We start from the raw sequence: 23,056 nt of genomic DNA, 5'->3' as shown, positions 1-23,056 counted from the left end.
CAAACTTCGGCCCTCCAGATGTTTTGGCCTACAACTCCCATGATCCCTAGCTAACAGGACCAGTGGTCGGGGAAGATGGGAATTGTAGTCCAAAACATCTGGAGGGCCGAAGTTTGGGGATGCCTGCTTTAACCTTTTCTTCCTGCATAATGATCCCAATGAAAATTGCAAGGCAACATTTGGAACGGGCGAAAGAGGGACTGCCCAGTTGGCTACAGAATGCCAGAGGTCTGTAAGCCAGAGCTGCTCTTCCACTTCCGGCTTAAAGCAGGACAGCGATGAGTGCGCGTTGCTAAATTGTCCTTGTCCAGAAGTACCCTCTGCCTGCCTGCCTTTACTTGCATAGTCACTCCAGTCCAAAACATGATGACACCTGAGAACGGCTTTTCTTACATATCTAAAGACCGGGAGTGGCTTCAAAGGGTAGTCAGGTTGGGCATTTGCAAAGGCCTCACATTTGGCTAATGGGCCCACAGCCCCAAATGTCACAGCACACCCAACCTCTTTCAGTTCAAGGGGAACCACTGAAGATGCTTAATTTAGGGATTCCCCAAATCCTGGAACCTGCACTGCCAACCCCCCCCCCAATATTTTTATTGATTTTGCAATAGTATACGTACATTAAATGAACACAATGACTTTCATACAAAGAGAAATCATGTAATTGTCCCTGCTTCTCCCGTTGCCAGAAGCCTAGTTAGTATTCTTACGAATATTCTATATGTTTACTACCTACTTTTGGCATTCTCTCAACAGGGATCTTATATGTCATATCATCAAAATCTCTTGAACATAGTTTTAACACTGTTTAAGAGACAAACTACATATGACCGGTGTCTAAATCCTTTGCGTAACTAAAGGCTGTTATGGGGTGCTAGCTGGATCAGAGAAATAGCTTGGGGGGGTGTAGATGTTTAATGCTTACACCTCCTGTGCTGTTTTCCTGATCTAAATCCTCCCTTGCCCGAACACATGCACACTTGCTGTTTGCTCTGTGGCTGAAAGCATTCCAGCACGGTGCATGCAGTCTCACTGCAAATGCACTAGGTAAAAGCATAAAATAAAATGTCTGGAATTCAAAGGAGGATTCCTGGTGAAGTGTGTACTTTGGTCCTAAGAGCCATGTGTTTGAAGATCCACCTCCGTGTCAGGTGAATCAGGAGTGCTCCACGTACGCAGCAGAATGAAGTGGGAGTGAAGTAATTAATAGAGTTCTGAGGTTGTAGAGTGGTCTGTACCACTTCAAACTGCAGGTGAGACCTCACATTTAAATACCTTTCTGTCACGGTGGCCGGAATAGGCTACTTCAGAGTAACGACTCTACACAGCTCTGCATTTTATCTTTTATTGGTGCTGAGTATTTACAGTGCTGATGGCAGTGCTATTTACAAAGACACATCTGTTCAGCTTGAATCAGAACCTCCAAGTGGCTTTTGGCGCGTCTTGCGCCAGCATAACAACTTGGGGAGACCCATCCTCTTCCCCCGACGCTTTCTGCGCAGTTCCGGAGTTGGGGGGACTGGTCTGCCCCCCTTCCTTCCCCCTTCCTGTCCCACCTGGGACGATGGCTCTTCTACCCTGCCAGAGCCTTGGACACCACTTCCTGTTTCCCCACTTGAGCTGGAGCTTTCCCTCTTTTCAGCCTCGCTCGGGGCTGGGCTGGAACTCAGGAGGGGAGGGGCTTCGCGATATCCCTTGCCCCTCACATCCACCCCCCTCCCAGGCCCCCCTTCTCCCCTCCCGAGAGGCTGCACGGGTGTCGGTGGTGACTGAAAGCCTAAAAACTTTGTGCTGTCCAAGACGGTTGGTGTGAACACCTCCCCCCAGTCCCGTTGGCCCCCTCCTTCCTCCTGGGAAGAGGGAAAGCCCAAAAAGTCCGTGGCCTCAGAGCTGGTGGGGGTGAAAATCTGCTGCCAGTCCACCTCTTCTCCTGACTGAATGGACCTCGGAGATGCCCATATCTCCTCCTCCGTGTCCTCAAACTCTGCTTCCCATCTCCATGGTGAACTGCTTTCCCCCTCCTGTGCTTCCTCCTCCTCCCACTCCCGTTCCATGTGCCAGGGCTTGGGCCTGTGTGGGAAGAGGGCGTGGAATTCTTCCACTAAGAATTCCTCTTGTATCTGGGTGGCTGGGACCCACTCATTTTGGGAAGGCGGGGCGTCCTCCAATGCCATGAGGTACTCCAGGCCCCCCACCCCCCTTCGTGAATCAAGGATGGCCGTTGCTTCATTGAGTGGCTCCCTGCCTCCACTCCCCCCCCTCCCTCGGGGGGCTGTGCGCTGCCTCGGAACCTGCTACTTTCCCTGTACGGAGACAGCAGTGATCTATGAAACACTAGGTGCACCCTCATGTCCTCTGGCAGTGCCAGCCTGAATGCCACCGGGTTTACCTGCTGCGTGACCGTGAAGGGGCCCAACCTTCTGGGTGCCAGCTTCTTGCACCTCCCTCTGGTGGGAAGGCCCTCCGAGGACAACCAAACCTTGTCCCCCACCCTGATGACCTCCCCCGGTCGCCTGTGGCGATCTGCCCCCTTCTTGTATGCTTCCTTGGCCCTCTCCAAGTGTTCTCTGAGCTGCTGGTGCACCGTCTCCAGTTCCTCTGCCCAATCCTCTGCCTGTGGGCCCTCCTCCTCCTCCCCCTCCCTCTCCGGTAAGGATCTGAGGTCGCGCCCGTAGTTGGCCTTAAAGGGTGACACCCCTGTGGAGACGTGCACTGCATTGTTGTAGGCAAATTCTGCCAGTGGCAGGCGATCCACCCAGTCCGTTTGTCTCTGGCTGACGTAGCATCTCAGGTACTGCTGCAGAATGGCGTTGACCCTCTCCGCCTGTCCATTGGTCTGCGGGTGCCGAGCCATCGACAAGCTGACCTCCACCTGCAGGAGGTTCATGAGCCGCCTCCAGAACCTGGAAACAAATTGGCGGCCTCGATCCGAAATAACTCTTAAAGGTAGGCCATGCAGTCTGAATACGTGGTCAACGAACAGTTTGGCTGTCTCTTCTGCAGAGACCGCCCTGGCACACGGTATAAAGTGGCACATTTTGCACATGAGGTCCACCACCACCAACACTGCTGTCTTGCCCCTGGACGACGGCAGGTCGGTGATGAAGTCCATGGACACCACTTCCCACGGCCTGTGCGGTGTGGCTAATGGCTCCAGCAACCCTGCTGGTGGTGCCCTGACCACCTTTGCTCGCTGGCAGGTGTCACAGCCCCTAACATAGTCCCGAACATCCTCCCGCACCCCTGGCCACCAGAAGTGTCTCATGACTAAGTGAGTGGTTTTGTCCCTTCCAAAATGACCCGCCGTTGGGTTGTCGTGCATCTGCTTAAGGACCTTACCTCTGATCTGGGCGGTGGGCAGGTACAGGGCTCCCCTGTAAAAAAGCAACCCCCTCCTTTCCTCAAAGTCTCGTGCCTGCTCCCTCCCCCCTCGCATGTCTTGGAAGATGCGGGTGGCGAACTCATCTGCTGCCGTCAGTGCTGTGAGTTCTGCCTCGCTCACCACTGCTGCTCCGCAGGACCATGCCGATGGGGGGAAAATGTGCCGGGGTGCTGGTGGCAACTCCTCCTCCATGTACTCTGGCTTGCGGGAGAGGGCATCCGCCCTGACATTCTGCTCCCCCGGTATGTAGTGGATGGAGAAGTTGAAGTGCGAGAAGAACTCTGCCCACCGTATCTGCCGCTGGTTGAGCACCCTGGCTGTTCTCCAGAACTCCAGGTTCTTGTGGTCCATGCACACCTGAATGGGGTGCTTGGCGCCCACCAGGAAATGTCTCCAGTGTTTAAACGCAGCATGGATCGCGAGAAGTTCCTTATCAAACACCGTGTAGTTGCGTTCTGGCTGTGTCAGCTTCCTGGAGAAAAAGGCACAGGGTTTCCACTCTCTGTTGGCATCCAGTTGCAACAGGATCGCTCCCAAAGCCCGGTCTGAAGCGTCGGTTTCCACGCGTAGGGGCGCATCCTGCACCACGTGGAACGGGTTCTGGTCGGAAGCGAACACCTTCTTGAGGCTTTCGAACGCTGCTTGCGCCTCCTGTGTCCACCTGAACTTCTGCTCGCCTCTCAGGCAGTCAGTGATGGGAGCCGTAACCCGCGAGAAGTTCTTGATGAACTTCCTGTAGAAGTTGGCGAAGCCTAGTAGGCGTTGGGCATCTTTGTGCGTCCTGGGGCTGTGCCAGTCCAGGATGGCCTGCACCTTGTCCTTGTCCATTGCTAGCCCCTTGTCTGACAGCTTGTAGCCCAGGAAGTCCACCTCTTTGGTGTGAAACTTACACTTCTCCAGCTTCACATACAGGTGGTGCTCCTTCAGGCGCTGCAACACCTCCCTGACATCCTTTACATGCTGCTCGGGGTCCTTGGAGTATATGAGGATGTCATCTAGGAAGACCAAGCAGTTCTTGAAGAGGAGGGACCCCAGGACGTGGTGCATGAAGGCCTGGAAGCATGCTGAGCCCCCTTGCAAACCGAAGGGCATCACCAGATATTCAAAAGAGCCCAGAGGCGTGAACATCGTGGTCTTCCACTCATCGCCTTCCCGGATCCTGATCAAGTTGTACGCCCCCCTCAGGTCGAGCTTGGTGAAGATCTTGCCCCTGCGTGCCGCTGTCAGCAGATCGTCCACTCTGGGCATTGGGAAAGCCACCGGTTCTGTCATGTTGTTCAGGCGCCTAAAATCCACCACCAGACGGCGCTGTGGCGTGTCTTTCTTGTCCACCCAGAAGACCGGGCTGCCCCCTGCGGCCTTGCTTTCTCTGATGAACCCCCTCTTGAGGTTCTTGTCTATAAACTCACGCAGATCTTCCAGCTCCTGATCTGACATGGAGTACAGTTTGGCAGGGGGTAGCGTGGCCCCCGGCACCAGGTTGATCTGGCAGTCAAACGACCTGTGCGGGGGTAGGTGGTCGGATTCTGCTTCACTGAAGACCTCCTGCAGGTCCCAGTACGGCTTGGGTATCGCCTCACCCCCCTTGACGTGCATGGTGGCCACCGTGGCTATTGGAGGCCCCTCCCCTGGTTGGTGCTGCATGCAATGTTCCAGACAATAGTCTGATCCAAACGTGATGCATCTCTGGTGCCAACTGATGGAGGGGTCATGGCGCGCCAGCCAGCTCATGCCCAAGACGATGGGGGGGTCTGAGATGGTGGTGACGTTGAAAGCCAGTGTCTCTGAGTGTCGTCCCACCGTCATTCTCATGGGGGGGGGTCTGGTGGGTGATGGCCCCTCCCAGCAACTCCCTGCCGTCTATGGTGGAGACGTGCAGGGGGAAATCCAGCTGCAGAAGTTGGATCTGGTGTGCTTCTGCAAAGTTTTTCGAGAAGAAGTTCGCTGACGCCCCCGAATCGATTAAAGCTAAGACCGTCAGGGGATAGCCATTTGGGAGCGTAAGCGTCACTTCTAGAACCACCCCTGCTCTGGGGGTGGGGTGGGCTGGCGCTGCTCCTCGCTGTGCGGGTGGGCGGGTTGGGGCCGGTTTGTGCCAACTGTGCCTGGCTGCTGCCCCTTGTCTCCTGCAGCCAGGCTGTCTCGTTTCCCTGCTGTGGTGCTACGTCAGTGGGGGAGGGCACAACCGTTCCCGCCTTTCCTTGCCACTCCCTGCGATGTGGGCAGTCTCGGACGCGATGCTGGGGGGAGTTGCAGAGAAAGCAATTCCCGCCTCTTCCCTCCTTGCGTCTTGGCGCCGCCGGGGTTTGAAAAGCCCGCGCGCGCGCTCCTCCGATCTCCATCGGTTCCGGCTCTGAGCTTGGTCTGGGCGGGACTAGGGGTGGGCCCTGGGGTGGGGTTTGGTGATGTGGTCTGTCCTGGGAGCGTGGGAACCAAGGTTTTGCTGCGCGCGTCGTTTGTTTGTCATTCCATCTGGATTCCTGTCTCACCCCCACCGCTAGCGCCGCTTTGCTTAACTCATCCATAGTCCGCGGTTTAGGACCTCTCGCCAGCTCATCCTTAACGTCTGAGTGCAACCCCAGGTAGAAGGCTGATTTCACTGGCTCACTGTGCAGATCCCACCCCAGTTTGTACACTAGCATGGTGAATCTCGCCCAGTAGTCCCGAACTGTCGATTTTCCTTGTGTTAAGTTATGAAGCTCTTCTTTTGTGGCTTCCATTTCAGAGTCACTCGCATACATGATTTTTAAAGCTTCTAAGAATAGTTTTGCGTTCTTCATGCAATCATTTTTTTGCGCGATGAGCGGTCTGACCCATTCTCTGGCGGCCCCCGTCAAATGCTCTATGATAAAGGAGACTGTGCGCATCATCTGGGAATTCTGCTGCATGCAGTTCCAGCGCATAATTTATTTCTGTCTCAAAGCCTAGGTACTCTCTCGGGTCACCGCTAAACTTGGTGACTAGGGTCTGTCCCCTCCTCACTTGGACCAGCTGGGGCTGGGGCACCCCCCCACCTCTCGCAGCTTTTTCCTCATCCAGCTTTTTCTGTAACTCCACCACCATCACCCTTAGTTGCTTCTCAGTTTCATCTTTCGCTCTCACCTGCTCTGCCAGCTTGTTCAGCTCCTCCCGCGTTCCTCGCGCTTCCTCCTGGGCGGCAAGTAATTGCTGGTGTGCCTGCGCTGTCAGGTTCTGTAATTTCTGTAATTCCTGTGCCGCGGCTTCGGCCTCCAGCCTCCACTGCTCCGCGTCTTGCGCGCTCATCGCGGCCGCTCCAAAGTAGCCAGAAAGACTTGGAGGTTGCTGTCACGGTGGCTGGAATAGGCTACTTCAGAGTAACGACTCTACACAGCTCTGCATTTTATCTTTTATTGGTGCTGAGTATTTACAGTGCTGATGGCAGTGCTATTTACAAAGACACATCTGTTCAGCTTGAATCAGAACCTCCAAGTGGCTTTTGGCGCGTCTTGCGCCAGCATAACAACTTGGGGAGACCCATCCTCTTCCCCCGACGCTTTCTGCGCAGTTCCGGAGTTGGGGGGACTGGTCTGCCCCCCTTCCTTCCCCCTTCCTGTCCCACCTGGGACGATGGCTCTTCTACCCTGCCAGAGCCTTGGACACCACTTCCTGTTTCCCCACTTGAGCTGGAGCTTTCCCTCTTTTCAGCCTCGCTCAGGGCTGGGCTGGAACTCAGGAGGGGAGGGGCTTCGCGATATCCCTTGCCCCTCACACTTTCTATGTACCGTAAGGAAAGCAAGGAGCACCCACTTCCTGCACTTGCAAACGAGCATGGCAGGGAGTTAGCTGGGCAAGGATTTCTCTCCCTGACGTACTAGATTTCTCCTTGTGGAGAGTTTTTACCTGGATGAGTGTTCAAAAATGTGACACACACACACACACCACCCTCTCACAGCAGTCTGAAGTGGTACAGTCTGCTCTACGGCCTCAGGATTCTACTGCTTTATTCTGCATGCTTACATATGCCAGAGCTCAGTTTCATGGGAAAATATTACACTCCAGTGAAGTTGTGTAATTGAGTGACCTGAATGTGAAATCAACAAGCGTCCACTTGTTCTAAAAAGAAACATAATTGACAAGGAGTTTAAAACACCCACTCACCCACCCTCTGTCCAAGCCGCTGAGAAGAACCATGGGAAGTAAGCTTAGGCTACCAATTCTTGCAAGAGGCTCCCGTCTTAAAATGTCATGCATATGGAATGTGAGAATGACAAGGCAGGTAGCTATGTTGGAGATATGATCCCTTTTGTCTGAAAAGCCAGAGTCTTAGGCTGCCTGCACATCATTCATTTAATGCACGTTGTAGTTTACCCCCTTAGAGAGTTACAATTGGCAGCACCCTTAACAAACAATAGTTCCCACGATCGTTTGAGGGAGGTCATGTGCTTTAGATGTATGATGTGTGTAACAGCCCTGCTGTTCCTGGTGATGTTGGGGTGTGGAGTGGCCAATCTCCTGTATGCATTTATGGGACCACTTCATACCTCTAACCTTATCTTAGCTCTGCCTTGCATGCAGAAGGTCCCATGTTAAAGGACTCCTGCCTTAAACGATGGAGAGCCACTGAGCTAGGCGGACCACTGAGCTAGGCGGACAACACTGAGCTAGGCGGACCATTGGTTTGAGTTGATAGAAGGCAGCTTCTTGTGTTCCTATCTCCTTCTAAAACAAAGCCATCATAGGTGTAGGGCTGGTGAGAGCAGCTGGAGAAAATGGCCTCTCCAGATCACTGCTGGACCTAAATAGGCTTGTGGGCTGGAGGTTCTCCATATTTGCTCCAACCACTACATTCTGCACAGTCTCCCCACCTAAAGGTAAAGGGACCCTTGACCATTACCGTGTTTCTCCTAAAATAAGACACGTCTTATATTTATTTTTTCCTCAAAAAAAACACACCATGGCTTATTTTCAAGGGATGTCTTATTCGGGGGCTGGATCATAACAGGGAAATGATTTTTTATATGAATTTTACAGATGCTGTACAACAGAAATCACGTTTCTCTTTCTCAGGACTGATTAGCCAGATGCTGCCTGAGATCACAATTGGCTTTACCAAATAGCTGTTAAGTACTTTCCTTTGATGCCCAGATCTCATGGCTACCATAAGGTTTCTATCTTTCAGGACAAAGGCAAGGTGATAATAGGAAGTTGTCTTTATCTATCTCCTTAATCTCCTCTTTCATATGCATATCCTTTGAAGCCTAGGAATGCAAGTTGTCTGGGTCTCTCCGCAAAATGAGAAGGGAGGGGATGTCAGTTTTAAAAAAACCACCCGCATGTCTGCGAGAGCTCGCTACTTTCCTACCGTAGCTGCAGTTTGCCTGCCTCGCTCTCTGTCTCGGCCATCAAGAGGAAATCAACAAGCAACTCATGGCTGGGCACATACCGGTAGAATGGAAGGGGGAAAAGGTGGGGGGAAGCGAGAGGTGGGCTGTGTGTGTGTGTGTGTGTGTGTGTGAGAGAGAGAGAGAGAGAGAGAGAGAGAGAGAGAGAGAGAGAGAGAGAGACGCACAGGGGGAGAGAAAGAGACTCGCACAGGGGGAGAGAAAGAGACTCGCACAGGGGGAGAGAAAGGGACGCGCACAGGGGGAGAGAAAGAGACTCGCACAGGGGGAGAGAAAGGGACGCGCACAGGGGGAGAGAAAGGGACTCGCACAGGGGGAGAGAAAGGGACGCGCACAGGGGGAGAGAAAGGGACGCGCACAGGGGGAGAGAAAGGGACGCGCACAGGGGGAGAGAAAGGGACGCGCACAGGGGGAGAGAAAGAGACGCGCACAGGGGGAGAGAAAGAGACTCGCACAGGGGGAGAGAAAGGGACGCGCACAGGGGGAGAGAAAGGGACTCGCACAGGGGGAGAGAAAGGGACGCGCACAGGGGGAGAGAAAGGGACGCGCACAGGGGGAGAGAAAGAGACTCGCACAGGGGGAGAAAAAGAGACGCGCACAGGGGGAGAGAAAGGGACGCGCACAGGGGGAGAGAAAGAGACTCGCACAGGGGGAGAGAAAGAGACTCGCACAGGGGGAGAGAAAGAGACTCGCACAGGGGGAGAGAAAGGGACGCGCACAGGGGGAGAGAAAGGGACGCGCACAGGGGGAGAGAAAGGGACGCGCACAGGGGGAGAAAAAGAGACGCGCACAGGGGGAGAAAAAGAGACGTGCACAGGGGGAGAAAGAAAGATGCGCACAGGGGGAGAAAGAGACACGCACGGGGAGAGAAAGAGACACACGGAGGCATGGGCGTAGGCAGGGGGGGCAGGAGGGGGCAGCTGCCCCCCCTAGAAGCAAAAAAAATAATGTATTTTACAGACCATAACCAGCACTTTTCCCCTCCAAAAACTGAAGTGGAAAAGGCTTTGCTTTAGCAAGAGCAGCTAAGTCTCCGCTTGCTGGGGGGGGGGGCACAGCAGTAACAAAAACACATCAAATAAATAAAGCAAAGTGGCTACCAGTAGTTAAGCAGTTAAGACAATGGAGCATATATCCCCAGGCAAGATTTGATAGCTGACCATTTCACCCTATTGTTCTTAAGTGGGACTTGTTAATGAGCATTCAGGAGCATTAAGAGTTCTATTGGCGATTTAATGAGGGTGCAGACTCAGAGGATTCAATTTGACTAAGGTGGCTCTGCAAGGCTAAAAGGAAGTGAATAAGAAAGGGGGGGGCTGTAGCTTTGACAGACACAGTGATGTTTATAAAAAGCATTGGTGTTCCAGTCTGCCCCTCCTCCTGCATCTGTATACTGTAAATCAGGGGTGGCCACCTCCCAAGAGACTCTGATCTACTCAGAGTTTAAAACTGGGGGTGATCTACCCCCTTTTGGGGGGTTCAGGTCAAAGCTGTTGAGTTTTTTTTAAAGGAAGGGAAGCCCTGTTTTTTGGGGTTTAGGTCAAACTTGTTGAGCTTCTTTTAGGAGGGAGGGAGGCCCATTTTTGTTTAGGGCTTCAGGTCATAGTTCAATTTTTTTGAGGGAGGAGGAAAATTTTGGGTGAGCTTTTTTTAGGGGTGCCAGTGACCTACCAGTGATCTACCACAGACATCCAGTGATCTACTGGTAGATCAAAATCTACCTGTTGGACGTGCCTGCTGTAAATCAAGCAGAGAGAAAGCTGCTTACAAGGCTCCTGTACATGCAGAGTTCCAGCATCAAAGCGTCACCCAGAGGCACCCACAAATATGAGTTATCCCTCTCTCTATTTCTTCCTTCCTTCCCTCCCTCTTCCATCCTTAATAAAATACGGGGGGGGGGGCAGATAAGCCCCACATAGAAAGCCCATCAACATGGGGGGATGACTCTTTCAAATACGGTATTTACCAGTAATTGGGGGGGGGGAGGCACCTAGGCCTCTAGGAGTTGGCTGCTATGCCTAGGAGTAGGACAATTCAAGAAAGCAGAACGATGCATATGGTATGGTAATATATCAATAGAATCGTAGAATTGTAGTCGGAAGGGACCACAAGGGTCATCTAGTCCAACCCGCTGGAATGCAGGATTTTTTTCCTAAGGTGGGGCTTGAACCATGGTTGAAATATTATGCTGATATGCAGCAATGCCTCGGAGCTGTCGTAGCTGCGGCCATGCCTTGCCCCGCCCTTGCCCGCCCTTCCACCCCCTCTCGCCTGCCCGACCCTCCTGTCCTCTTGCTGCAGAGTTCCAGCATCACAGCGTCATCCAGAGACACCCACAAATATGAGTTATCTCTCTATTTCTTCCTTCCTTCCCTCCCTCTTCCATCCTTAATAAAATACAGGGGGGCAGATAAGCCCCACATAGAAAGCCCATCAACATGGGGGGATGACTCTTTCAAATACGGTATTTACCAGTAATTGGGGGGGGGCACCTAGGCCTCTAGGAGTTGGATCCTCGGAGCCGTCGTGGCTGCGGCCGTGTCTTGCCTTGCCCTCGCCCGCCCTGCCACCCCCTCTCTCGTGCCCGACCCTCCCGTCCTCTCCAGCCAAGCAGGGTAGCCGCCAACGCTACCAGCCCCAGAAGCACAAGGTGGCCGCTGCTGCCACCGCCACGATGTCATCAGGCCCGTTGGCCCTTTAGCCCCGCCCACTTTGTGGCCCCTCCCCTTCTGTGCCTTGGCCCCGCCCCTGAACGACCATGGCTTGCCCCCCCCTAGTTTTGATCCTGGCTACGCCCCTGCACGGAGGTCATTCATGAGGCGTCTTTAATCGCTCCTCTTTTCTTCTTCGTGCCTTCCTCTCTTCTCCACCGCAAATGCCACTTTTGTCCTCTTCACCAAGTAGAGCTCACATACGGTAGCACTACGGCTTATTTTCGGGGTATGTCTTATATTTTTTCAACGCATGGAAATCGTGCCATGGCTTATTTTATAGGCATGTCTTATTTTAGGAGAAACACGGTAGGTCCAGTCGTGACCGACTCTGGGGTTGCGGCACTCATCTCGCGTTATTGGTCAAGGGAGCTGGCGTACAGCTTTCAGGTCATGTGGCCAGCATGACTAAACCGCTTCTGGCAAACCAGAGCAGTGCATGGAAACACCATTTACCTTCCCGCCAGAGCGGTACTTATTTATCTACTTGCACTTTGATGTGCTTTCAAACTGCTAGGTTGGCAGGAGCAGGGACCAAGCAACGGGAGCTCACCCTGTTGTGGGGCTTCGAACCGCCGACCTTCAGATCGACAAGCCCTAGGCTCTGTGGTTTAACCCACAGCGCCACCCGTGTCCCCGTCTCCCCGCATACATACATACATACATACATACATACATACATACATACATACATTGTTCTTCCTATTTATCCTTGCCTGCATCGCCCCCTATTGCCTCCACTGGGTCTGATTTCAGATTGTAAGTTCCTCGGCACGGGGACCTACCTTCTTACTGCTCTGTACAGCACCATGCATGTTGCTGGTGCCATATAGATAACGGAAAACCTTTAAATTCACAAGAATGAATACTAACCTGTGTGCCTGCCAACCCACGTCCCTGGTAACATGTAAAGGTTGGTACCTGTACGTGGACTATGCTTTAATCCTAACTTAATGCAGCAGGAGGCAGGCCTACACACAGTAACTTCCAGCCACTTGTACGTAGAATAAAAAGCTCTCTAGTGATCATGTACAAAATAACATATTACCTTTCTGATACTGTATGAGTATTATTCCAAAGGTGGAGAGTGTGGGAGGTGGTAAGTACTGTGGTGGAGGAGCTGTATGGTACAGGAATGGCATGGCTAGTGAGTATGCCTGCTTGTATTTTTCAAACATCATGTGAAAAGTGGCCATCGGAGCCACCAGGATGACTTCAGTGCCACTGCCAATGAAATCTTTGCCATGTTATCTCTCTCCCTTCCTTCCTCTCCCCCCCCTTAACCCTCCTCACCCTTTTCCTCTTCTCTGTTACAGGTTTTATGCTGCAGAAATTGCAATTGGCCTGTTCTTTTTGCATAACAAAGGAATTATTTACAGGTGAGTCTATTCTGTTCTTTATATAGGTCCCAGACTTGCCTGCAAAACCCCACTTTCCCCCCTAAGAATCCAGGGGTTCTGGCTCCATCTCTTCTGCCCCCCTGCCCCCTCTTCAACAAATCTCTACAGGACTCCTTCCTTCCTTCCACTATCAAGATTCTAGCAGGCAAAAAATGCTGGCAGCATTACAATAAATTCAACAGAGTAAATAAGTTTTGATGGATGTAACAGTGGAAAACCAATTTGAATAGTTATTGTAAAAAAATGCAGGGATATAAGATATGCAAAATGAACCATGGAAAGAGAAGGAGGGAAGTCATTGGATATTCTGTATGTAAAATGTTTATTTGAAATTGTAAAACGGGGATTTTTTTTTTTTAAGAGATATTCTAATAGGCAAATCATCTTTCATTCTGGATTGTCCTCTTGGAACTAGGAATGGGGGAGGAGTTCAGTTTGCATTTAAAGGTGGGCTTGCCTTATTTGCACTTTCTATAACACTGCATGAACTGAAACATAGTGGTTGAAATGCAGGCTTCTCCTAATGTTCTCCAGCCAAGTAATGTGCACAAAGATGCATATTCTAAGATAAAGTATGCACAAAGATGCAGACATACACATGAAAATAACTTACAAAAATGCATTATATTAGGGGAAATTGCTTTGCAGAAATGTGCACATCAAGAAAAAAAAATCATACTAGACTGCTGGTGAATTTTCACAAGACAAAAATCACAAACTAATGTGGAAGCCTGAATTTCAAACTGGAAAAATGAGAAACTGTGAGAAGCTGAAATTGATGAATCTGCCCATCCCTTCCTTACTTGAAGGACGTAATTCCCAGCTGTAATTTGGCACCCTCTGCTGGGAGGACAGCACTCCTATTGCTTGCTTTGTCTTTCCTGCCCAGGGATCTGAAACTGGACAATGTAATGTTGGATGCTGATGGTCACATTAAGATTACTGACTTTGGGATGTGTAAAGAAAACATTTTTCCTGGCATCACCACACGGACCTTTTGTGGAACACCGGACTACATCGCTCCAGAGGTACAGAATGCTCCTAAGTCTCCCATCCCCAATCACACAACTCACCACCCTTCCAAAGAAACACCAGGTTCCTTCTGCTCTAATCTAAACTCTCCCCAGGAATTTAACCTTATAGGTTAGACTTGTTGCCCTCTAAAAACTCCAGAGTCCTGGTTTCAAATCCCTACCTCTTATGCTCGGATCCAAAACAACTGTATGTGACAGGCACACCCATTATCCTGTGCCTGGGGTCTAATTTTACAGTTAAATATGTGGGGTTGTGAGTGGAATAGTTGACCTCCTCCCCTGCCTTAATTTGCTGTGCCCCTTTCGTATCCCGTTTGACCCTCAGAGCATTCGGGACGAAGCAGGTTGTTGAATGAATGGATATCCTATCCCAATTCACCCCATTGCCAGGAATCTTGGATCTTAGCTCTCCAATGCATGCCTTGGTGACATATAGATGAGGTTACTCCCCAGACAGGCTCGCTTTGCTACTTCTCTACTAGTGTTTCAGACATTGGGCAAAGGCAGCTTAATTTCTAATTTGGGATCAATTGAATCTTGTTTGTTGCTTCTCTTGGAACTTCTTGGTTTATATGGTTTGGATTTCTGTTATCGGTTGTAATTTACTATGTTGCTTATGGTTTTAGAGTTTATTTTTGTAAGCTGCTTTGTTGGACCTGTTTGGGTAAAAAAAATGGAATGGAAAAGGTCTGTAGGTTTAAAGGACCTAACCTCCCATTTCTACCCATCTTAGATTATTGCCTATCAGCCATACGGGAAGTCAGTGGACTGGTGGTCATTTGGTGTCCTTCTGTATGAAATGTTAGCTGGGCAGGTAAGTATGTTGAGGTGGGTTTTTTCCATGATTCAGTCCAGTTCAAGGGATACATTTGTGGTATCAGGGGATGGTTTGTGGCTGTTGCCAAGAGACCTCAAGGCATTAATTTCTTAGTCTAAATATTCCACCTGCCATAGTTCTCACACTAGCTTTACCTGTGCTCCTGGTCCACAGCCACCATTTGATGGAGAGGACGAGGACGAACTCTTCCAGTCGATCATGGAGCACACGGTGTCCTATCCCAAATCTCTTTCGCGTGAGGCTGTCTCCATCTGCAAAGGGGTGAGTCCTGGCACATCAAAGAGGGGAAAGGCTTCGTGCCACATTTCCTTTTTGCTGCCCTGAAGGTTGAAACCAGGTGGTTGTGAGTGAAACAATGGGTGACTCTCATTGGGAATAGAGGGACTTTCAGGGGGAAATTGGCCGAAAGGTGTGTGTGTGTGTGTGTGCTTAACTCTGAATTCACAAGCTGATTGTTCTGTCCTGGACATTTTTAAAGGACAGCAATTGGTAATGGGGGAGCAGGGATCCGCAGGGGAGAATCGGCAGGGTTGTAAAGGGTTAAACGCTTCTCTCTCTCACCCGGGGCTGGATTTAGGTTTGATGAGGCCCTAAGCTACTGAAGGTAATGGGGCCCTTTATATGTCCAGCTGTCCTTTGTCAACAACGAGTTGTCGCCATTTTTTGTGTTGAATATATGCTATATGGTAATTTATGGACCTAATAGGTATCTAAAGCCATTTGCACATAACAAAATAGGTACTTTATCAAAGTAATTGTTGAACTTATCTTATATTTTGGAAATGTACGTTTTTCCTTTAATTTTTTGGGGGGCCCTCAGCTATAGCTTGTTTAGCTTATACAGTTGTACCTCTGCTTGTGTATCTCTCTGGATACGTAAACTTCGGGATGCGAACGTGGCCAACCCTGAAGTATTTTTCCGGGTTTCGCCGCGTGCGCATGCGCAGAAGCGCTGACCTGCTTGCGAATTCCTCGGGATGCGGCCAGACCTCCGGAATGGATCCTGTTCGCAACCAGAGGTACCATTGTATGTGTAAGGGGAAGAGAATATAGGGATCCTCCTCCCCGCATCAGAAGCAGCTCCTCCACAAGTAGCGATAGCAGCAAGGATGCTCAGGAGTCCAGTCAGGAAGTGGAGAGAGAGGGCCAGGGCTCTGGCAGCATGGGAGAGCCCCTGCTACACAGGAGGGAGGAAGAGAGAGAGGGGTAAAGGGGGGGAGAAGGAAAACATGGAGCGTAGACCCTTTCCCCCTCCGGTTCCAGAATTACGCAGGAGAAGGCGGGGAAAGAGATTTGCTGTCCCGAGACTCTTATGTTGGAGGAGGTCCAGGGGCGGTCTAGTGCCGGATTCTGCATCGGACTGAGCGGACATGTTGTACATACCCAGCTCACTGTAATTAGCCTGCACTAAATAAAAACTGCTGAAAGACAAGCATGCGGAGCGTCGTTACTCTAGAGTAGTCACAAGAACCTCTGACAGTATGTAAATGCGGCACTGCTCTCACCTCTCCTCCCTGTCTTGGTACATGCAGATTGGTAGACATGAGACAAAGTCCAAATTTCATCCAGCAATAGCCAATCTCGGATTGTGGTCCGCACCCCTTAGAAGAGGAGGGTGTTCCTAGCAGATCTCTTTCTCTTTCCCCAGTTCTTGACCAAGCATCCACTGAAGCGCCTGGGCTCAGGACCAGAAGGGGAACGGGATATCCGGGAGCACGGCTTTTTCCGCTGGATGGACTGGGAGAGGCTGGAGCAGCTGGAAATCCCCCCGCCATTCATCCCCCGTCCAGTGAGTAGCTTTGGGTCCCCAAATGAGCTCAGCCACATCCAGCTGTGCAGGCTCCTGTCACCAGGTGTGAATAGGCACACACCTGTCTTTGTGCATGTGGATGGGCACACTCATGTTGTCCTACAGACCACAGTGTCACATACCTCCATTAAGAACACATGCATTGCTGTACATTACTCAGGCAGAACTTTGCCTATCTACAAATCTGAACCTCTTCACACATTCATTGCAATGTGCATATGTGCATAGATCAGTTTATTAGTATATTTACTTTCTGTATGCCTTCCTCCAAGGAGTCAAGGCAGTGTACATTGTGCCCCCTCCCATTTTATCCTCACGGCAACCCTGCGAGGTAGATCAGCCCGAGAGTGTGTGACTGGCCGAGGTCACCTTCATGGCAAAATGAGGATTCAAACCTGAGTTTTCCCAGACTTATTCCAACACTCTTAAACTACTACACAACACTGCATTTCATATCTATTAATATCAGTAAACACTCACAGACACCAGCTCTGGATATATGAGCTACAGCATGCAGGGATCTTCACACAGCACAATATAATGACATGCACCAGGAAGATATAAAACGGTGATCAAGATTCAGGGCTGTATCCAATGTTAGTCATACCCGTAGATCCATTTCAAACTGTCTCCCTGAGATGGAAAGAAATGTCAAACAAAACTCCAAAGGCTAACAGAGCGGTGGGGTTTTTTAAGGTTAAAAATTCAGATGTTGTGTTTGGTTTTTAATTCCGGAAACGTTATGAAGATGTAGCAAGTTCAAGAAAGATTAAAAAATGGAGAGGGAGGGGTTGTGTTAAAGAAACCAACAGAGATAATTCTTATTCCCTTTCTCTTTCCATTTTCCTTGTTCCCCTCATCCCTCCTATTCCCCTTTTCTTTCTCTCTGCCCCCGTCACCCCATCCAGTGCGGCCGGAGCGGCGAAAACTTTGACAAGTTTTTCACACGGGCACCTCCAGCGCTGACACCCCCAGACCAGCTGGTCCTCGCAAGCATTGATCAGAGCGAGTTCCAGGGTTTCACCTACATCAACCCTGAGTTTGTGCACCCGTCCACGTTGCGGCAGGGGAGCCTCTCCCCAACAGCCCTGCCCCTCTCTCCGACCAGCATGCCCCTCTCTCCGACCAGCATGCCCCTCTCTCCGACCAGCATGCCCCTCTCTCCGACCGGGATGATCCCTCCCCCAACCTCCCTGGTGTGAGAGTGTCTCCCGGATGACTCTTGACCCTAAGAACCCCAATTCAAGCCTCGCCCTTAGAATTCTGCTCCCGGGAGCATGACTCCTGCTCAGAGCTCAGCCCTATAAACCCTACGCTTGACCTTATGACCCCTGCCTCCCCTAGAAAACACTCTTTTTTTTGGTTAATTGTCTCCAGTGAGTTGCTTCCCTCCTTCCTTACCTCCACTAGGTGAAACCCAGATCAGTGAGGTTAAGAAAGCACACATATATCTACAGAGGGACTTTTAAACTCCACCGCCCCAATAAAATAGGAATATTCCCTAGGTCAAGGCTAATCTTTTTTGAGCATCCCCCAATTAAATGGAGTTTGCGTTGGCACAAAGAGAAAACTGCCAGGCGTTTCTGTAAAAATGGCCCTTTCAGTACTGTGTTTACAAGGTTTTTCCCCCTATAATCAGAGCGGTGGATAGCTTTCACACCATCAGAAATTCCTCTAAATTGGCCAAAACATGGGATGGCCTAAGCAGGCAAGGGGGCAATAGACAGGACTGCACGCACTTTGTGACAAAACGATGGAAATTGTGGCTGAAATCTGCCCAGAAGACATGCCCTCTGCCCTAAATCCAGGTTGGCCACATGGCTGCAAAGTTCTGGCAAATGGGTTGAGTAGGCAGTGAAATGAAGGTGTGTTGCAAACACAGAGATCCAAACAGGAAGCAGTCGTGCAAGTCCTTAGCTCAACGTGTATTTTTTTTCATCCCTTAAAAAAGGCCATGCGATTATTTATTTATTTATTTGGCCCTTGCAGATTTTTCTTTGATGAGTTTTGTTTCTCTAATGGATAAGGGGAATGCAGCGGGCATAATTATACTCTGGAATCGAAGAAGCAACCATAAGGTGAGCATGTGATCGCTGACCAAAATAGCAGCCTTTTGAAGAATTATTATTCCATGTGTTGCTTTGCACTAAGGTGGGGTGGGGGTGGGGGAGGAGAGCCCACCCCTTTCACTGCTGTCTGTCCTGATCATGCATTCTAAAGGATGTGCTTTCCTTCACAGGGCCATGGCTGAGTGGTAGAGCAAAGGCCATGGGTTCAATTTCTAGCTTCTCTAGGGCTGTGAAATTTTCCCAGTCTGAAAACCCTAAGGAGAGCCATTGCCAGTCAGTGCAGACAGGACAAAAGCTAGATTGGCCCAGCGGTCTGACTCAGTATATGGCAGCTTCCTCAGTCCCTACGTACAGGCTTAAAATACGAAGGGATGCCTAATCTACATTTTAATGATCCTGTGTATCTGTTTGCCCTGGAAGTAGTTTTTAAATTTGGGGAAATGTCAGGAAGCCACACCTTCCTTCCCTCTCTCCCCCTGCCTCCCCTGCTGATTGACTGCTCAGATAATTTCCGAAAACCCTTCCAGTCTTCGCCCCTTGCCCTGTTCCCAGATCCTAGTCCTAAATTTCATCCCCGGGGTGTTTCCTTACCTGCTACAGTGTGACGACGTAACCTTGAACTCGATAGATCTTACCCAAACTAGTTGGAGCCCTTCGATTTCACGCATAGCTAGGATGCCTGCCTTGCACAAAAAGAGTGTAGAATCCCAAATAGGCCCTCCCTCTACACCCCCTATCCTCACTCTTTGTGACACAGTTCTGCCCTTGTTGAGCCCCGATGGCTCGGTCCTCCATCACCCCCGGCCCCCAGCACTGACACCTTTGCCTTGCTTCCTTCAACATGGCTGCTTGCATCTCCCACTCAAGCTGTTGAAAACCAGGAAGCGATGACAGCAACAAAGGTGGCACGCTAGACTCCGAGGAGAAAATATCGCCCTCCTTTATAGTAACACACAGCATGTCCAAATGCGACTTTTCTTTTGTTCTTTCTCTCTCTCTCTCTTTCTCTGGTGCATGGACTATATTACATGAACATTATAGTATATTTATTTATTTATTTATTTATACCTATCTTCCGCGTTTCCATCCTGCTCAGTGGACACCGCCAACCCTCTGCATCTGCTCTCCCAAGTTAACACCTGGCGGCCTCTTTCCAGCTTTAAAACTCGAGGTGTGTGGTAAACTGAAGATGGCACCTTCCCCCCCCCATGCAACGCCCCCCCCCAAATTTCTCTGGGGACTCCTCTTAACAGATTGTTTCATTTATCATATGAATACCCTGTTGCTTTTTGATGTGGGAAAGACCACCCTGTCAAGCCTGTGTTGTGAATATTTTTCATTATGTGGCAAAAGACTGGTATTTGTTTTTACCTCATGGGGGAAACCCATCGAAAACTAGTCTTTGTCCTGATTTGCCCAGTGTGGATGATTTCCATAAGAGCGAGTGGTCGCCATGTTGAATGGGTGCGTGCCAAAAGTTACAAAAACTGGTCTTAGTTGGCGACTGGTTGATGAGCGGAGAAATAATTATATTCTGCTGGCAGGACATGATGAGCTAAGCGAAAAATTTCAATGCCATTCTCTTCCCTTCATGCATCAGGCTGCAGATTTTGGTGCATCTGGGCCAGCAGCCCCTCTTTACCTGTCTCCTCTCACTTTGAAATTGGGGGAAGCTAGATTTGGCCTCTTGTCACCTCATGCCTGCCCATTCTATGTGGACCTCATTCCTCCTTCTCTGGCAGAGGGTTTTTATCAAGCACCCAGCAGGCTCTAAGCTGGGGCAAATGGGCATCAAGTGAGTAGCCCTCTTCAGCCCATCCCTAACTCAGCAAGGGCATGGGGCTAAGAGTGAGCATGGGAGCTAGACCGCAAGTACCTTGAACCTACCTAAGGAAGAGATAGCCTGTCTTTAGACCAGAAGATGTTGGGATCCAGAACTGCTGCGCTCATGAAAGATGAGTAAGATTGCTAATAGGACCGGAATTGTTCTCCTGAGTCATTTCCAGAGCTCTTTCCCCTTTGGTTTGCCTGATCCTTCCAGCACACCAGTCTTCCGCCAGTTTCCAGCCTCGGTCTTTTTTTCTCTTTGCTGAAATCCCTCCCACTCCCGCAGCTTGGGAATAACCCGCCCACACCTCCTTCCCTTCAGCTTGTGGTTCCCTGTAGCCAGTACCATAGATTAATGGACTCACCTATGCATTTCAATATAAAAGATATTTATCCAACCCACAGTGTGCCTTGCCTTTCTGTCTCTGTGTTGGTTGGCGCGATGTTGTGTTGTCATACTGGATGAAAGGGATTTGGGCTGCATTCCCTAAGCATCATGACCAGGGAGTAAGAAGGGAAGCGGACGGTGGGGTGACACCCTTCACCCTGTTTGCTGAGAGGTGCAGGGGAGAGGCAGCAGGGAGCATGGTCTGGTGTGCAAACATGGCAGCAGGAGCGTGAGATTGGTTCTGCTGATGCATTTGCACTGAGCCTACTTTGCTGCTGCTTCGCTCCTCCCCTTCTACCTCCTGCCAAGCAGCAGCAACTCGACCAAACTGCAGCCAGGTGAATAGCAGGACCTCTTCACATTATAAATAGCAAATGGCATCTAACACCCTGCAAACTGTGCAAATAAATCAGGACGAATATTCAGTGAACAGGTCATCAGGAAGCAACAAAAGGTCCAATTTGGTGGTGCCGGTGAGAAGCACATTTGTTGCATCAGGGTGTCAAATCTTTAGAAACACAGCCCGAATTGACTGAAATGTGATTGACTCTCAGACCAAAATAGTGACAGTCCAGCAGCAGCCTCGTTTTTAGCCACTTTTGCCCAGATGAATCCACCAGAGATTCCTACAAAGTTTCCATGTCCGGATCTTGTCCAGGAATGTAGTCTAAATTGATGCAACCCCATGTGGTTTAGCTGATCTCCACTTGAACAGAACTTCAAATGTTGGTTGAGCAGAGAGAATTTGGATCATCCCTGCCACATTTTGGAGAAAAGTTCAGGCTATGATTCACAACACAGTTAAAGTGGAGTTGGGTGCAGGCTACCCAGGGGCACAAAGCATCACACTCTGAGTAGTAAATCCTCATAAGCTTAGAGGGGCTTGCTCCCATCCCCAGTGAACATGGGTAGGATCACAGCCTGGTTCCGGCTTAACAGAGCAATCCTAAATATAGAAAACTGTAAATTATATGCCTGAATTACCCCTATCCCAAACTCCATCCAGGATGAATTTTTCTTACACCATCCATTCTCTGGCTATGTTTTGCTGGATTGCTAAATTGTCCCAGAGTTGAAAGGTGTTTGGAATAGGTGCAAATCCTTGCCCTGCCCCTGGAATACTCCTTTTTGGGGACATGCTGGTATAAGTTACACCAGTTTTAAGTTCTGCCAGTTGTGCCCCAATTAGGGAGTTAAGCTGGTATATCTCCAGCAGAGCTAAGTTTAGGGACTTATGCCAGCATAGCCCCAGCTGTGACCGCCCAGTCTCAGCCAGGAAAGACCAACACCTGCCAAATCTCGTGCTGTTGGATCTTGGGTTTGGATTGCGCTGTTAGGAAACCTGGTTTACGCATGCCCTTGTAAACATTAATCACATGCACTCACAGATCTACAAATTGGGATTTTTTGCAATATGGATTCCACTGATGGGGTTGATGTAAGAGGCTCCTACCGGTATTTAAAGTACTGTACAAGCTGTTTAGGAGAATAACCAGAGGCTTACTTTTCTGTCTTACGCCTCCATCCCGCTCCCCTGCCACAAACCTATCTCCCAAATCTCCTTGATTGGAACAGTCCCCCTTCTATATTTACTCCAAAAAGCAGTCATTAACAGTCCAACTGCAGTCATTAACAGTCACTAACAGTCCAACTGTTAATGACCAACTGCAGTCATTAACAGTCGTTAACAGTCATCAACAGATTTACCACTCCTATCAGCCCATCACCCATTCCCATCACCCCCACCCCCACCCTCTGAATATACATAAGGGTCTGGTGACTTCTGTTTCAGTGTATCTGACGAAGTGTGCATGCACACGAAAGCTCATACCAAAATAAAAACTTAGTTGGTCTTTAAGGTGCTACTGAAGGAATTTTTTTATTTTGTTTCGACTCAGACCAACATGGCTACCTACCTGTAACTACTCCAAAAAGAGTAAGGGTGGCTACCATTTATTTGCTGATAGGTAAATATCAGTCTTGCTTACAACAAATAAAATTTGGGGGGCAGGGGCGGGGGATAATAAGTTGGGAGAGAGAGGAAGGCTGAAAGCTAGAATAATTGCTTAACTGTTCAGATGAAAACAGTGAAGCACATGTGCATTAACACCCTGGTGTGGGCACATCCCAGGACATTAGGCACTTGGCCGTCCCTTTCTTGCGGGGAAGTAAATTTCTAGGCACTCTGCACCTCATTTCCCAAGGACTCTGAAATTTATTTATTTATTTATCCA

General features: G+C 50.0%; 1 protein-coding gene across 2 annotated transcripts in view; it reads left to right on the top strand.

The window, feature by feature from the left end:
* Positions 1-20,832, top strand: part of PRKCG (protein kinase C gamma) — a 60,222-nt gene extending 39,390 nt beyond the window's left edge. For both annotated transcript variants that reach the window (XM_035135804.3, XM_088656373.1), the window contains 6 exons: positions 12,773-12,835; positions 13,746-13,884; positions 14,624-14,704; positions 14,882-14,989; positions 16,377-16,517; positions 17,447-20,832. In XM_035135804.3, the coding sequence (XP_034991695.1) occupies positions 12,773-12,835; positions 13,746-13,884; positions 14,624-14,704; positions 14,882-14,989; positions 16,377-16,517; positions 17,447-17,740 (826 nt within the window). In that variant the 3' untranslated portion in view covers positions 17,741-20,832. The remainder of the gene's footprint in view (positions 1-12,772; positions 12,836-13,745; positions 13,885-14,623; positions 14,705-14,881; positions 14,990-16,376; positions 16,518-17,446) is intronic.
* The last annotated feature ends 2,224 nt before the right edge of the window (positions 20,833-23,056 follow it).

This window comes from Zootoca vivipara, chromosome 12 (genome assembly GCF_965207765.1).
Source record: "Zootoca vivipara chromosome 12, rZooViv2.hap1.1, whole genome shotgun sequence".
Classification (NCBI taxonomy): domain Eukaryota; kingdom Metazoa; phylum Chordata; class Lepidosauria; order Squamata; family Lacertidae; genus Zootoca; species Zootoca vivipara.
Note: the sequence above shows the minus strand (reverse complement) of the source record. Positions and strands in the feature narration are given on the sequence as shown.